The sequence below is a fragment of the Mus caroli genome, unplaced genomic scaffold, assembly GCF_978045245.1.
Source record: "Mus caroli unplaced genomic scaffold, Mus_caroli_1 scaffold_5, whole genome shotgun sequence".
Lineage (NCBI taxonomy): Eukaryota > Metazoa > Chordata > Mammalia > Rodentia > Muridae > Mus > Mus caroli.
Window position 1 is genome coordinate 103,711,224 of NW_028227260.1, and position 17,511 is coordinate 103,728,734.

Sequence of the window (17,511 nt, forward strand, 5' to 3'; positions counted from 1 at the left end):
AGTAAGAACACACATGGTGGATGGAAGACTCACAAAAGTCATCCTCTGAACTCCAGGTTGGTGACATTTCTCTTGCACACACACACACAAACACACACAAATTCACTCATGCAAGCACATATACATGCATGCAAGTACACATACTTTACAATCTTAGTAAAAAATAAAATATTCATTTCTTCTCTGTCCTAATTCCTAATTTCCTTGGAGGATAAGAAATCAGAAACTCAGAAGCTACCCCTCAAACCAAAGGACACAATTGAAAAACCTGGAGATTTCTGCCATAATTCAAAATAAAAACAGTAACTCAATGCTGTTTTCATTATCTGATTTTCAATATTCACTCCTCCAGTAACACTGACTGATAAAAACAGTGTGATAGAATCAAAACAGTGAATATGGAGGCAAAGGGACAGTTTCTTGTGTTGTGGGTGGTAACATACTAGAGTTAATTATTTCTTCCTCTTCCTTGTTTGAAGACAGCCATAAACACTGGACGTGGGATGGTCCTCACCACAAGGGAAAGTTGGTCAAGAAAGGCATTGATGGATGTTCGGAAGAGAACAGGATCTTCAGTGGTCCACCTACTAATAGTAGAAAAAGAGATAACATCACATGAAAGATGATGAATCTGGACCTCATACTACATCTTCTGCTTACTTCTAGTCAACCTGAGTCTCCATTACAGCATCTAGAATACACATTGCCTCCCAGCCAAAGACCACCCTCACTCCAAACTCTTGGAGAACTGACACAGTGAGAATAGTGTCATTCACAGTGAACTCCTGCTGAACCATCATTTGCTGCTGCTGGATATTTGAGGCCAGGGTTCTGCATGCAATGTTTGCCTCCACAGCAGTCCGGAACGGCACTGTTACGGAACTGAAGGGAGTTATAGTTAAGGTTTTCACTATTGAATTTTTTTGTGCATTGGGTTTGAGGTTTGCTTTAGCATCCCCGCAACTAGCACCTAAAGAAACTTACAGCTATTTCCTCAGTGGTTCTGGTGTTCCACACCCTACAGCTTTCACAGATATACTTAGTTCCTTATTCTGCCTCTGTATTCTGCCTCAGGATTGGCTCCCTGTCTCTTCACTAGTAAGCCATAAACCTCCCCACAATAAGTCCCCTCTCAAAGCATTCTTGGAGTTATGTTCTTACTATGTTGCTGTACCCCTGCTAATGTGCTCCTCAGAAAAGATACAATTCCAAGAGTCGACTTCCAGTTGTTGTTGCAGCATCTCCACTAGGTCCCGGAATAATTGGTGCCTGCTCACCCTGAGGAGCTATGGCTGCCTCTTCGACCACCACTCTTGCCTCTACAGGGCCCCTTGAATTGAGACTACCTTGGGGAACAGCCTGGCTACCAACATCTTGTGCACGATTCACATGTGGAGAGTTATCATGGCCATTCTCTGCTTCAGAAGGACTTGAGCTTGTTTCAGTAAGATGCGAGCTTCCTTCAGTACGATGTGAGCTTGCTTCAGTATGATGTGGGCCTGCTTCAGTACCATGGACTCTGGATGTGTGCTGTCCATCCTCCCCTTCTTCTTCACCACCTGCTCTACAAACTTTGTCCCCACTAGGATCCTGCATGTTTAAGTGGGCTTATCCACTCAGAGTTCCCCTATAATACTACCACCCACTCACCTGTTGCTAAGTGAGTGGGAGCTCCGCCCTTTCATACAAAGGGCCCCATTGTGAGGGTCACAGTGCCCCTGAAAACAGGATCTCGCGAGAGTAAGAGGATATCGCGAGAGAAAAGATATCAGATTAGAAGAATTTCATGAGAATTGAAATCTCTTCAGAGAGCATGCCCACCCAAGTAAAGATCCTTTACCACTCTTTGATACAAATGAAGTGATTATAGAACACCGTGTTTTCTAGATTATAAAATATTAGATATTGGGATCATAGTATTATTAAGCAGAAAGCAACACAGGGGGAGATTCGCTCTTTATCTCTTTGAGAAGATTAAAGGAAGTCTGTTTATGTCTTTCTTGAAACAATGAAGCAACAGCATGTAGTTCAATTGGACTTTTTCTCCAGGGTTTCTATAGACTAGTATTCAGATCATATTCTGATATGCTAATGCTAATGTAGTCCACGTTTTCCTTGTATATAAATCAGTGCTTTTTGTTCCAGGGAATATGTAGAAGCAAATCCTATTTATTCTACAATAAATATTAATAGTAAAAGTGATCAAGATACTTATTTATTATATTTTTTTGTTTTTCAATAAATTATTTTTTATTCATTTTATATCCTGATTTCAGCCCCCTCCTTCTTATCTTTCTAGTCCCTCCCCACAAATCTCTCCACTTATTCCTTCTGCTTCTCTCACATTGGGTACCACCTCACCCTGAGACATATTCCTAGCAGGACTAAGCACATTCTATCCCTGTGAGGCCCAAACAAGTAGTCCAGATATTGGAAGGGGATACACTAGGCAACAGAATAAGAAATGGCCCCTGCTCCAATTGTTGTGGAACCTATATGAAGACCAAGCTGCGCATCTGCTACAAATATGTATGGGGTCTAGGTCCAGCCCCTACATGCACTTTGGTTGGTAGGATAGTCTCTATGAGTCTCCATGGGCCTAGGTTAGTTGACTCTGTAGAGTTTCTTGTGATGTCCTTGATTACTCAGACTTGCTCACTTCTATCCCCCACCCTTCGAAAAGATTTCCAGCATTCTGCCTGGTGTTTGACTGTGGGTTTCTGCATCTATTTTCTTCCTCTGTGGAATGGATCCTTTCAGAAGACACTTATGCTAGGTTCCTGGCTGCAAGCAGAGCAGAGGATCACTAACAGTGTCAGTGGTTGACTATCTCACATGGGGTGAGTGTCAAATTGGGACAGTCATTGGTTGACAGTTCTCTCAATTTCTGATCCATCTTTATGTTTGCACATCTTATAGGCAGGACAAAGTTTAGGTTGAAGATTCTGTGGGAATTTTATGTCCCCCTTTCTTCCTTGGAAGTCCTTCCTGGCTATAGGAGGTAGACACAAGTCTCTATATTCCCTACTACTTTGCTTATTCTGTTGCTTAGTGCATCCCCTTCCAGTATCTGGAATCTCAGATTACTTGGCCTTTTTCTCTCACAGCATTTAATATACTTTCATTGTTCTGTACATTTAACATTTTGATTATTATGTGGTGGGAGGATTTGGTTTTCTTGTCCAATCTAATTACTGTTCTGTAAGCTTCTTATATATTTATAGTCATCCCTTCCTTTAGGTTGAGGAAATTTTCTTTTATGATTTTGTTGAAATATTTTCTGGTCTTTGGAGCTGTGACTGTTTCCGTTCTGCTCCTCTTATTCTTACATTGGGACTTTTCATCACATCCAAGATTTCCTGGTTGTATTGTGTTTGAAACTTTTTAGCTTTAGCATTTTCTTTGACTAATATTGCAATTTCTTGTATCATATTTTCAATGCCTGAGATTCTCTCTTCCATCTCCTGTATTCTGATGGTGATTTTTGTGTCTGTAGTTCCTGTACTCTTTACTTGGTTTTTCATCTTGGTTTTTCATTCCCTTGGTTTATGTTTATTTTCATTGCTTCTACTTTCATTTTCAGGTCCTGAACAATTTTATTCATTTTCTTTACCTATTTAGTTGTATTTTCCTCTATTTATTTAAGGGATTTATTTGTTTACTCTTTAAAAGCCTCCTGTCTGTTTGATTGTATTTTCCTATATTTCTTTAAATGATTTATTCATTTCCTGTTTAAAGGTCTCTATCATCTTTATAAAATTGAATTTAAAGTCATTTTCTCCTTTTTTGGTTCATTACTATTTTTTACTAATTAATTAGCTAATTAATTATTTAATATCCCAAATGATGTCCCCTGTGGGTATGCATTCCTCCTCAACACTGGAATGCTGGGAGTGCTGCTCAGGGAAAAGAAATGCAGGCCCACTGCTGCTAGGCTATGTTCCTTCCTTGCTGTCATGGGGTTCCAGCTTATGTACTGCAGACAGGCTGCCATTCAAGGGATGTGAAACACAGCCTATGATAGGAGCCTCAGGAGGTGTTGCTCCAGGTGAGAAATGGCATCAACTGGAAAGGAGGATGGTTCTCATTGTCCTGGGCACTCAGACATCACTGGTAACCACATAGAGTTCAGAAGTAAGGGTGGGCCAGAGATGAGCTCAGGGCAACGAGAAATCCAGCTTAGCTCTTGGTGAGTGTCATGATCACAGTTGGACCTTCTGTGGGAGAGTTAGGTGGTACAGCCTAGTATTGGCAAAGGCTTCCCCGACAATGGTTCTGGATGAGAGACAGTCCTTGCTTATCCAAGCTGTTTATTCAGGGTGCAAATCATTCATAAGACTTACTCAGGATGGGCCAGAAATTAAATAGCTTTTGCAAGAAGGAATATCCAGGAAGGGAAGCTTATTGGCTAATGCTCAGGGCACATCTAGATACCTTATTGGCATGAAGAAATCTGGGCTCTATGCTACAGTGACCAGTTGCCATGATCCTCTTAGTGGGGTCCTGTGGTCTCATGCACCAGTATAGGAAGCATGTTGGTAGCCTACCACTCTCAACTATGAGAATTTATGAAGTTGCTTAATCTGTTCAACCTTACTATTTTTTCTGTCTAGTGTCATGATTCTACTTGCCCCATAGTCCCCATCCCTGTCATTTTCTTGTGCTTGATTTTGATAGAATATCCAAGGTTTAATGTAGTAGGTTTGCTGTACTCTGAAGCTGCCATATTGCACTAGCTTTTATTGACTGAGTTCTTATGCTCTACATTAGCCATCAGGTTGTCCCTAGATATTCCTTATGTAGCAGGTTTGGGGAAGCCCAGCCTAACCTGGAAGCTCCTGTTTAAGCAGGCCTCTGGTAAGTAGCCTTGTGCTGGACAATGGTACTCCAGGAGGACACTGTGATGCTCAGAGCAGCAGGTTTTGCCCCAGAGGAAAAGGAGGGCAGGGGGATATGTGGAAGGAAGTGATCTAATATGCCAGTTACTGGTGCTGTAAGCAGGGGGAAGGTAAGTGTGGAGTTATCAGGACAATGGAGTTCTAGGGAACAGCATATGACTTAGAGCAGTTGGGAGTGCCTTAGAGGACTCAGTGAGCCTATTTGTTATATTTCTTTTTTTATTATTTTTAATATTTTTATTACATATTTTCCTCATTATATTTCTAATTATTTAAAACAAATTTTAAATTTAAATATATTTTGATCATATGCCTTACCTCACACAAGTCATTCTAGATACTTTCCTCATTACTCCCTAACCTGTTTTTTTCCAAAGAAAAAACCCAATATACCAACAGAAAAACCCAAACCAAGAAAACTACATAGAAAACCAACCAAAGAAAACAAAATGAACAAACAATACAAACAAAAACAAAACAAAACCCCCAAAACAAACACCAAACTATCCAAACAGACACACACACACACTCACACTGACTCAGTCACATGTATTTGCATGCTCATGCATGCACACACACACAAATATGTATATTCTATTATATGTTAATTATCTACTGAAAAAGAGGCCGACATTGGAGTGGTTGATATATCCAGTGTCATTAAATTGTAGAGTACTGACTTTTCTTCCTCCCAGCAAATATGACAGTTCAGTTGATAACATTTAACCTAGTGGCTTAGTTTTCAACAACCAAGCAAACAATCAATCCTTCATTCACTCATTATATAAAAATATAACAAAATATAATATACTAAGATTAAAAAAAAAAACACATTGAAGATGGCCAAGACAAATCTACAGACTGAAAAAAAAAATAAACCCAAGAGAGCACACAAGAATCAGAGATCCATTTGCTTGCACAAGTAGAAGTCCTACAAAACCACTAAAGTAGAAATTCATTTTATACACACACACACACACACACACACACACAGTGGCTTTGCTGTAGCTCATGTACACGCTGTGTCTTTCTCTATGACTCCATATGATCTTTGATCATACAGACTCATAGAGCCTTGTTTTGTTGTTGTCCTCCTCCCATATAGCTCTCATAATCTTTCTGTCTCCTCATTGTCTAATTATCTGAACACTGAAGACAGGGATTTGATGATGATATCCAATTTAGGGATGAGGGTTCCAAGTTTCTCACTCTCTTTAAAAAGTCTGGCTGTGGGTCTCTATATTCCCTCTCACCTTCTGCAGGAGAAAGCATCATTGATCCAATATGTACTTATTTAACCACTGTTTGTTTTGTTGTTGTTGCTGTTGTTGTTTATTTGCTTATGTGTGTAGGAACACACATCTATACCACGAACCATGGATTGTGGCCAGAGGACAACTTTAAATAATATTTTTTTATACAACAGCTTTCAGTAATATTTTTGTATATGACATGGATATAGAAATTCAACTCAGATCATCATGGTTGCAGATAGGCACCTTTACCTGCTGAGCTATTTTAATTCTCTGGGATAAAAAACTTTTGTTTAATTGGGTATTTATTTCATGTACATTTCCAATGCTATCCCAAAAGTCTCCCACATACCCCCCCACACACACTCCACCACCAACGCACTCCCAATTCTTGGCCCTGGCATTCCCCTGTACTGAGGCATATAAAGTTCGCACCACCAATGGGCCTCTCTTTCAACTAATGGCCAACTAGGCCATCTTCTGATTCATATGCAGCTAGAGACACGAGCTCTGTAGGATACTGGTTAGTTCATATTGTTGTTCCACCTATAGGACGGCAGATCCATTTAGCTCCATGGGTGCTTTCTCTAGCTCTACATTGGGGGCCCTGTGATCCACCCAATAGCTGACTGTGAGCATCCAGTTCTGTGTTTGCTAGGACCCTGCATAGTCTCAAAAGAGACAGCTATATCTAGGTACTTTCAGCAAAATCTACCTAGTGTATGCAATGGTGTCAGCGTTTGGAAGCTGATTATGGGATGAATCCCTAGATATGGCAGACTCTAGATGGTCCATCCTTTCGTCTCAGCTCCAAACTTTGTCTCTGTAACTCCTTCCATGGATGTTTTGTTCCCAATTCTAAGAAGGGGCAAAGTGTCCATACTTTGGTCTTCGTTCTTCTTGAGTTTCCTGTGTTTAGCAAATTGTATCTTATATCTTGGGTAGTCAAAGTTTCTGGGCTAATATCCACTTATCAGTGAGTACATATTGTGTGAGTTCTTTTGGGATTGGGTTACCTCACTCAGGATGATGCCCTCCAGGTCCATCCATTTGCCTAGGAATTTCATAAATTCATACCTTTTATTTTTTTATTTTTATTTATTTTTTTTTTTGGTTTTTCGAGATAGGGTTTCTCTGTGTAGCCCTGGCTGTCCTGGAACTCACTCTGTAGACCAGGCTGGCCTCCAACTCAGAAATCCGCCTGCCTCAGCCTCCCAAGTGCTGGGATTAAAGGCGTGCGCCACCACGCCCGGCTAATTCGTACTTTTTAATACCTGAGTAGTAATCCATAGTGTAAATGTACCACATTTTCTGTATCCATTCCTCTGTTGAGGGCTATCTTGGTACTTTTCAGCTTCTGGCTATTATAAATAAGGCTGCTATGAACATAGTGGAGCATGTGTCTTTCTTACTAGTTGGAACATCTTCTGGATATATGCCCAGGAGAGGTATTGCTGGATCCTCCAGTAGTACTATGTCCAAATTTCTGAGGAACCGCCAGACTGATTTCCAGAGTGGTTGTACAAGCATGCAATCCCAAAAACAATGGAGGAGTGTTCCTCTTTCTCCACATTCTTGCCAGCATCTGATGTCACTTGAATTTTTGATCTTAGCCATTCTGACTGGTGTGAGGTGGAATCTCAGGGTTGTTATGACTTGCATTTCCCAGATGATTAAGGATGTTGAACATTTTTTTCAGGTGCTTCTCAGCCATTCAATATTCCTCAGGTGAGAATTCTTTGTTTAGCTCTGAGCCCAGTTTTTAATGGGATTATTTGATTTTCTGGAGTCCACCTTCTTAAGTTCTTTATATATATTGGATATTAGTCCCCTATCTGATTTAGGATAGGTAAAGATCCTTTCCCAATCTGTTGATGGCCTTTTGTCTTATTGACAGTGTCTTTTGCCTTAAGAAGCTTTGCAATTTCAAGAGGTCCCATTTGTTGATTCTCGTTCTTACAGCACAAACCATTGCAGTTCTTCTGTTCAGGAATTTTTCCACTATGTCCATATCTTAGAGGCTTTTCCACATGATTTCCTCTATAAATTTCCGTGTCTCTGATTTTTTTGTGGAGTTCTTTAATCCACTTATATTTGACCTTAGTACAAGGAAATGGGAAGGGATCAATTCCCATTCTTCTACATGATAACCACCAGTTGTGCCAGCACCATTTGTTGAAAATGCTGTCTTTTTTTCCACTGGATGGTTTTTGCTAACTTTTCAAAGACCAAGTGACCATAGGTGTGTAGGTTCATTTCTGGGTCTTCAATTCTATTCCATTGGTCTACTTGTCTGTTTCTATTCCAGTACCATGCAGTTTTTATCACAATTGCACTGTAGTACAGCTTTAAGTCAGGCATGGTGATTCCACCAGAGGTTCTTTTATCCTTGAAAAGAGTTTTTCCCATCCTAGGTTTATTGTTATTCCAGATGAATTTGCAGATTGCCCTTTCTAATTCATTGAAGAATTGAGTTGGAATTTTGAGGGGGATTGCATTGAATCTGTAGATTGATTTTGGCAAGATAGACATTTTTACTATATTGATCATGCCAATCCATGAGCATGGAAGATCTTTCCATCTTTTGAACTCTTCTTTAATGTCTTTCTTCAGAGATTTGAAGTTCTTATACAGATCTTCCATTCCTTAGTTAGAGTCATGCCAAGATATTTTATATTATTTGTGATTATTGAGAAGCATGGTGTTTCCCTAATTTCTCTCTCATCCTGTTTATCCTTTGTGTACAGAAAGGACATTGACTTGTTTGAGTTAATTTTATATCCAGCTACTTCATTGAAGCTGTTTATCAGGTTTAGGTGTTCTCTGGTGGAATTTTTATGGTCCCTTATATATACTATTATATCATCTGCAAAAAGTGATATTTTGACTTCTTCCTTTCCAATTTGTATCCCCTTGATCTCCTTTTGTTGTCGAATTGCTCTGGCTAGGACTTCAAGTACAATGTTGAATAGTTAGGGAGAAAGTTGGCAGCCTGGTCTAGGCGCTGATTTTAGTGAGATTGCTTCCAGCTTCTCACCATTTACTTTGATGTTACCTACTGGTTTGCTGTAGATTGCTTTTATCATGTTTAGGTATGGGCCTTGAATTCCTGACCTTTCCAAGACTTTTACCATGAATGGGTGTTGGATTTTGTCAAATAATTTTTCCGCATCTAAAGAGATGATCAAGTGTTTTTTTGTCTTTGAGTTTGTTTATATACTGGATTACTTTGATGGATTTCCATATATTGAACCATACCTGCATCTCTGGGATGAAACCTACTTGGTCAGGATGGATAATTGTTTTGATGTGTTGGTTTCCGTTAGCTAGAACTTTATTGAGGATTTTTTCATTGATATTCATAAGGGAAATTGGCCTGAAATTCTCTATATTTGTTGGGTCTTTTTGTAGATTAGGTATCAGAGTAATTGTGGCTTCATAGAATGAGTTGGGTATAGTAGCTTCTGTTTCTATTTAGTCGAATAGTTTTTGAACAACTGGGATTAGATCTTCTTTGAAGGTCTGTTAGAACTCTGCACTAAACCGATCTGGTCCTGGGTTTTTTGGTTTTTTTTTTTTTTGTTTTGTTTTGTTTTGTTTTGTTTTGTTTTTGGTTGGGAGACTATTAATGACTGCTTCTATTTCTTTAGGAGATATAGGACTTTTTAGATCATTTTCCTGATCTTGATTTAATTTTGGAACCTGGTCTCTATCTAGAAACTTGCCCATTTCATTCAGGTTTTCCAGTCTTGTTGAGTATAGCCTTTTGTAGAATGATCTGATGGTGTTTTTGATTTCTTCAGTATTTGTTGTTATGTCTCCCTTTTCATTTCTGATTTTGTTAATTGGGATGCTTTCCCTGTGCCCTGTAGTGAATCTGGCTAAGGGTTTATCTATCTTGTTGATTTTCTCAAAGAACCAGCTCCCCGATTGGTTGATTCTTTGAATAGTTCTTCTTGTTACCACTTGGTTGATTTCGCCCCTGAATTTGATTATTTCCTGACATCTACTCCTCTTTGGTGAATTTGCTTCCTTTTGTTCTAGAGCTTTTAGGTGTTTTGTCAAGCAGCTAATGTGTGCTCTCTCTAGTTTCTTTTTGGAGGCACTCAGAGCTATGAGTTTTCCTCTTAGAAATGCTTTCACTGTGTCCCATAAGTTTGGGTATGTTATGACTTCATTTTCATTAAACTCCAAAAAGTCCTTAATTTCTTTCTTAATTCCTTCCTTGACCAAGGTATCATTGAGAAGAGTGTTGTTCAGTTTCCACATGAATGTTGGCTTTCTATTATTTATTTTATTATTGAAGATCAGCCTTAGTCCATGTTGATCTGATAGGATGCATGGGACAATGTCAATATTTTTGTATCTGTTGAGGCTTGTTTTGTGACCAATTATGTGGTCAATTTTGGAGAAGGTACCATGAGGTGCTGAGAAGAAGGTATATCCTTTTGCTTTAGGATAAAATGTTCTTTAGATATCTGTTAGATCCATTTGTTTCATAACTTCTGTTAGTTTCTCTGTGTCCCTGTTTAGTATCTGTTTCCATGATCTGTCCATTGGTGAAAGTGGTGTGTTGAAGTCTCCTACTATTATTGTGTGAGGTCTAATGTGTGATTTGAGCTTTACTAAAGTTTCTTTAATGAATGTAGCTTCCCTTGTATTTGGAGCATAGATATTCACTATTGAGAGTTCTTCTTGGAAGATTTTACCTTTGATGAGTGTCTTAGTCAGGGTTTCTATTCCTGCACAAACATCCTGACCAAGAAGCAAGTTGGGGAGGAAAGGGTTTATTCGGCTTACACTTCCAAGCTGCTGTTCATCACCAAAGGAAGTCAGGACTGGAACTCAAGCAGGTCAGGGAGCAGGAGCTTATGCAGAGGCCATGGAGGGATGTTCTTTACTGGCTTGCTTGAGTTCCAGTCCTGACTTCCTTTGGTGATGAACATCAGTATGGAAGTGTAAGCTGAATAAACCCTTTTCTCCCCAACTTGCTTCTTGGTCATGATGTTTATGCAGGAATAAAACCCTGACTAAGACAAACTGGTACCAGCAGAGTGGGGTACTCCTGTGACAACCTGACCATGTTTTGGGGATGACTGTGAAAGGACTTTGGAACTTTGGGCTTGAAGATCCATTCGTTGTTAAGAACTCTGTCAGATGTAGTGTAGGAGCTTGGAAGATAATGCTGAGAACAGTGCAGAAGATGGAGGCCTGGTTTGTGAAATTTCAGAGGGAAAATTAAAGATTTTCTTCAGGGCCATTGCTATTTTTATTGTGAAGTTTTGGTAGTTCTGGTTAGCTGGGGCTGAAGAATCAGCTGTGATTAACAAGATACCAGAACTACTAAAGCAAAAACTTTGCATTACTGGGACTATTGATGCTGGTTAGCTGGAGCTAAGAAATTAGTGGTGATTAAGAAGTGACCAGCATCATTGAGGTGACATCTTCTGGGAAGTGTTTTCTGAAAGCACAAAGAGGCTGTGTTCCAGAGATAGCCAAGGTTGTACTCCTTCTGCAGTGGAACTTGGTAATGTGTAAGGGTCACCCAGGTGGTACTGGTTTTGAAGGCATGAAGGGGTCACACAGCAGCTCAGGCTTGGCACTGTGAGAGGCCATGGAAGGCCATTGGTGAAGGTGCAGCCCCAGTTGTAATTGAAGGCCCAGGACTGAAGGGGTCACGCAGTGTTTTGGAGATGCCAGTACCACGAGATGACCACCAAGAGCAGCAGCAGCAGTGGAGTACAGGCATCTGGAGCCCAGAGGACGTTGTGTGTGCTATAAAGGGCATGGCTGGAGAAGTGACCCAAGCCCTTGGAGGAGCACAGAAGATCGTGAGTTGGATCCCAGACGTTGGATGGTTGGAGATTGATATTTGCTTTGATTGTGACTGTGCCCTAATATTTTCCCTCTTGAAGGAAGAAACTGTTTTAGTGGAGCCCACAGTTAAGAGACTTTTAATTGTAAAAAGACTTTGGATTTTAAAAGAGATGGATATTTTAAAGAGATTGAAAATTTAAGAATATGTAAAGACTGTGGGACTTTTAAAGTTATTTAGATCTTGTGGATGAATAAGAATGTAAGAGTTGAGGCTTACTAGTGACGTGTTTGTGTGTCAAGTTGACAAGGGGTCAATTGTACTGGCTATTTGTGTGTCAACTTGACACAGCTGGAGTTATCACAGAGAAAGGAGCTTCAGTTGAGGAAATGCCTCCATGAGATCCAACTGTAAGGCATTTTCTCAATTAGTGATCAAGGGGGAAAGGCCCCTTGTGGGTGGGATCATCCCTGGGCTGGTAGTCTTGGGTTCTATAAGAGAGTAGGCTGAGCAAGCCAGAGGAGGCAAGCCAGTAAAGAACATCCCTCCATGGCCTCTGCATCAGCTCCTGCTTTCTGGACTGCTTGCATTCCAGTCCTGACTTCCTTTGATGATGAACAGCAGTATGGAAGTGTAAGCTGAATAAACCCTTTTCTCCCCAACTTGCTTCATGGTCATGATGTTTGTGCAGGAATAAAACCCTGACTAAGACAATGAGTATGAAGTGCCCCTCCTTGTCTTTTTAAATGACTTTGGGCTGGATGTCAATTTTATTAGATATGAGAATGGCTACTCCACCTTGTTTCTTCAGACCATTTGCTTGGAATATTGTTTTCCAGCCTTTCATTCTGAGGTAGTATCTATCTTTTTCCCTGAGATGAGTTTCCTATAAGCTGCAAAATGTTGGGTCCTGTCTGTGTAGCCAGTCTGTTAGACTATTTCTTTTTATTGGGGAGTTGAATCCATTGAAATTAACAGATACTAAGTAAAAGTAATTGTTGTTTCCTATTACTTTTTTTGTTAAAGTTGGCATTCTGTTCTTGTGGCTGTCTTCTTTTGTTTTGTTGAGGGATTACCTTCTTGCTTTTTCTAGGATGTAGTTTCTCTCCTTGTATTGGATTTTTTCTGTTACTATTCTTTGAAGGGCTGGATTCGTGGAAATATAATGTGTGAATTTGGTTTTGTGTGGAATACTTTCTTTTCTCCATCTAAAGTAATTGAGAGTTTGGCTGGGTATAGTAGCCTGTGGTGGCATTTGTGTTCTCTTAGTGTCTGTATAACATCTGTCCAGGCTTTTCTGGCTTTCATAGTCTCTGGTGAAAAATCTGGTGTAATTCTGATAGGCTTGCCTTTATATGTTACTTGACCTTTTTCCCTTACTGCTTTTAATATTCTATCTTTATTTAGTGCAATTGTTGTTCTGATTATTATGTGTTGGGAGGAATTTCTTTTCTTGTCCAGTCTATTTGGAGTTCTGTAGGCTTCTTGTATGTTCATGGGCATCTCTGTCTTTATGTTTGTGACGTTTTCTTCTATAATTTTTTGAAGATATTGGCTTGCCGTTTGAGTTGAAAAGCTTTATTCTCATCTATTCCTATTAACCCTAGGTTTGTTCTTCTCATTGTGTCCTGGATTTCCTGGATGTTTTGAGTTAGGATTGTTTTTTTCATTTTGTATTTTCTTTGATTGTTGTGAGATGTTCTCTATGGAATCTCCTGCACCTGAGATTCTCTCTTCCATCTCTTTTATTCTGTTCTGATGCTCGTATCTATGGTTACAGATTTCTTTCCTAGGTTTTCTATCTCCAGTGTTGCCTCAGTTTGTGTTTTCTTTATTGTGTCTACTTCCCTTTTTAGGTCTTGGATGGTCTTATTCAGTTCCATCAAATGTTTGGTCATGTTTTCCTGCAACTCTTTAAGGGATTTTTGTGCTTCCTCTTTAAGGTCTTCTACCTTTTTAGGAGTGTTCTCCTGTATTTCTTTAAGTGAGTTATTAAAGTCTTTTTTGATGTCCTCTACCATCATCATGAGATATGCTTTTAAATCCGGGTCTATCTTTTCAGGTGTGTTAAGGTGCCATGGACTGGCGAGGTTGGAGTGCTGGGTTCTGATGATGGTGTTGGTTTTTGTTTCTGTTAGTAAAATTCTTACGTTTACCTTTTGCCATCTGGTAATCTCTGGAGTTAGTTGTTATAGTTGTCTCTGGTTAGAGATTGTTTCCTTTATGACTCTGTTAGCCTCTATCAGCAGACCTGGGAGACTAGCTCTCTCCTCTGAGTTTCAGTGGTCAGAGCACTCTCTGTTTCTTTAAATTAATGTTGCAAATAGAATGATACATGTCAATGGTTTATATAAGGATTTTCTTGTTTTGTGGGATGAGGGACACACATTCTATTTGCATATGAACTCAGAAGACAGCTTTTGAGGCTGGGAAAGCTCCTTCTACAATGTGTCTTCTGGGGTTAAATTTCAAGTTCTCTGGTTTTACTGCAAGCACAGTTTCTCTGCTGTGCCATCTTGCTGATCCAACTTTTATATTCTGTATTATTTCCTTTTTATTATTCCATTTGAAAGATACTCCCATTTTCTGCAGAATACATTGCTGAAAGAGAGGCCAGTTTTAGAATTCAATGTCTCATGTTTTGAAATAATATGAAATTCACTCAGACATGTAATATTAAGGAAGACTTTTATCTCAGTGTTTTTTTTTTTTTCTGATGTGGTATGAACAGTAACTTTTACTGCTCAGATTCCCTGCAAAATATGAATGACATCAATCCCAACCATCGTTAAGAAAATTAAATTTCACCAGAGAGCAAAGAAGCAGGGAAGCCTTACTGAATGAGAGAACAGTTGTAGTATAAACATCTGAAAAATGAAGTGTTTATTTTTGCCATGAACATATATATATTAAGGAAACAATTTAATATAAGACAGAAGAAATAAAAGGACTTATTTCATTCAGTAACCACTAAATCCTACTTGGGTAATCCTTACTGATGAATAGTTTTATACATTTCTTTCAATATCTCAATAGTCATAATCAAATTTTAGTAATTACCTTCATTTTATGAGAATATAAATTGACATGCATCTATGATATTCCTGATATTTTGAAACTTTTACTAGGTATATTGAATGAGCAATCTTGATAAGCATTAGATGAATGAATTTAGTATATGTGAGAAAATGCTGATAAAATAGAGTACTTCTTACTGTGTTTTGATTTTCAGTACCCAAAGGGTCTGTGAAGTTCAAGGAAAAAAATCTAAGAACATGATAAAATGTTCACATATGCATATGGGCTGAATGAACTTAAGGATTCTGTTTCTCTTGTCTTTGAAGAATTTTCTCCATATTGCTATTTGTAGCATAAGATCACCCAGGACAAGGCTTAGAACCCAATAGAAATTTGTGTCCTGAAATTTTAGGGCAGTGTCCAGTCTCTCACACATGCTTCCATCACATTCAACAGAGATTTCTTTTCAAATCTCAGGTTTTTAAGCAATCTGAAATGTAGTTATCCATGCTAGTGTGCTGCAATGGCTCTAGTTTGTAATGCACTTTTCTTAACATTGCTGCTATATATACTTCAGATAAAAATAAAGCCTATGTGAACTTAATCAAACAAACAAATAAAATTAACAAAATTCTCACCACATTCTATAGTTAGTCAAATTTTCAGTATATGATCGTGGTAAGGATTTAAAATATGAACATTAACACAGCTTAGTATAATGCCAGGAAAATATAATGCACTTAATAGGTTTCTTGCTTGCTTGCTTTCCCTCCTTCTTTCCTTCATGATGTTCTTATTAATGTTTAAAGGTTTAATTGCTTCTTATGGTAATCATCATGTTTGCTGAGAAAGCAATACCAAGAATGATATCTAACCGAACAGATATTGATGAGGTGAAATTATTCATAAGGAGAGTAACAGTTGCAGCCACCTGTAACATAACTCCAGTTCCATAGGATCCCATGCCCTCAATGACCACTCTTAATGAATATATGTGTACCCCATACACAGACACATGCACACACATGTCCCTGCATATACATAAACATATATATATATATATATATATCACATGATATAATATTTTTGGGTTATTCACTTGTGGGTGATCAAACTCTCAGTGGTCTGTCCCTTAAAAAGAACACAGTCCTTCCCTTTCAGCATGCACCTATTCTGGAAACTGTCAATTGTGGAGAGGTACACTTGTGCTTCCTTCTCACACATTTTAAGAGATTTCTTTGATGGCTTCTTTTTTAGGCTATTACTTTAGGGGGATAAGTATTTTATAAAAGAGTTTTGTGGTTGGAATTTTAAGATAAAGTTCTAGATTAAGACACAATCCCTTTAACATGTAACATAACAAGGATCATGATTTCACTATTTTCTTGATAATGATTTATTTTTGAAATATTTTGAGGTCAAATATTATATTTTGTGCTTTATACAATCCAGAGCACTGAACCCAAAATTATTCACAATAATGATATTAGCTAACATTTACACAGCATTTTAGATGTGTAAAACAGCATCTCATGGCATATAATTAAATTAGCTCATTTAATTTTCATAATTTTATATTCTCCAAATTCTATGGTAACATATTTCAAAATAACTATTTCACAAGCTTACTGTTAAAAGTAAAAGAACTAAAATTGTATTATTATACTTAAAGAGCCGTGAAAATAGAAATATCTGTATGAATAAATACTTATAGATATTATACACAGACATATGCATGTATATCCACTATACATAGTATATAGTATTTACATATATATATACTTATGTTATATATATATATAACAGATGGACATATATTTAACAATCTGTGATTTAAATTCTCTATGATTTCTGAGTCTCAATATCCTTATATATAATTCTCATATATATATATATGAATATTACCTATTATCTATAATATAATAGTATCTACTATCTACTAATATATTTATCAATTAATATATCATATATAATATATAAGATATAATAAATAACCTCACATATCATATATTATCCATATATTTTAATATACTTTATATGAAGCATTACAATTTTATATATAAATGCACACACACACACACACACACACACATATATATATATATATATATATATATATATGTATATATATATATATATATATATATATATATATGCAAAACATTACATGTGAGGATACTGATACTCAGAGTCCAGAGGGAAATGGATTTACAGACTGCTAAATGTTAAGGCAATTATTAAACTTAGGCATGGTAGTTGAGTTCTAAAGAGCAACCTCATAAGTATTATGAACTCAGTTTTTCTCTGGGAATAATACTGTTGCGTAGTAAATATCCACAAAGTACAGAAATAGCTCTAGGTAATTTAGAGTGAATATTTTATGTTATTGGATCTTTGGCAAGCAGCATTTAATATTGTTCACCACTTATTTATTTTAGTAATCAAAGAAATGTGACTCAACAATAGATAGAAACTTAAAATTTAATACTGATAAAAGTGTAAAGAATAAAATAAATATCAATTTGTA

General features: G+C 37.8%; 1 protein-coding gene across 1 annotated transcript; it reads right to left on the reverse strand.

The window, feature by feature from the left end:
* Positions 1–332: 332 nt before the first annotated feature.
* LOC110287221 (uncharacterized) lies at positions 333–1,638 on the reverse strand. Its single transcript, XM_021153878.2, has 3 exons — positions 1,205–1,638; positions 754–882; positions 333–587 (listed from the first exon to the last, which is right to left on the reverse strand). The coding sequence occupies exons 1-3, from the start codon at positions 1,594–1,596 to the stop codon at positions 449–451; spliced, it is 660 nt and encodes a 219-aa protein (XP_021009537.1). The 5' UTR covers positions 1,597–1,638; the 3' UTR covers positions 333–448.
* Between the last annotated feature and the right edge of the window lie 15,873 nt (positions 1,639–17,511).

What these genes read in the sequence shown, in the direction of transcription:
- LOC110287221 (XM_021153878.2), bottom strand. Translation starts at nt 1,596, where the DNA reads ATGCAGGATCCTAGTGGGGACAAAGTTTGTAGAGCAGGTGGTGAAGAA. An exon ending in GGAAGTCGACTCTTGGAATT is followed by an intron (nt 883 to 1,204) that starts GTATCTTTTCTG and finishes AACTCCCTTCAG; the next exon opens with TTCCGTAACAGTGCCGTTCC. An exon ending in AATGACACTATTCTCACTGT is followed by an intron (nt 588 to 753) that starts GTCAGTTCTCCA and finishes TTCTACTATTAG; the next exon opens with TAGGTGGACCACTGAAGATC.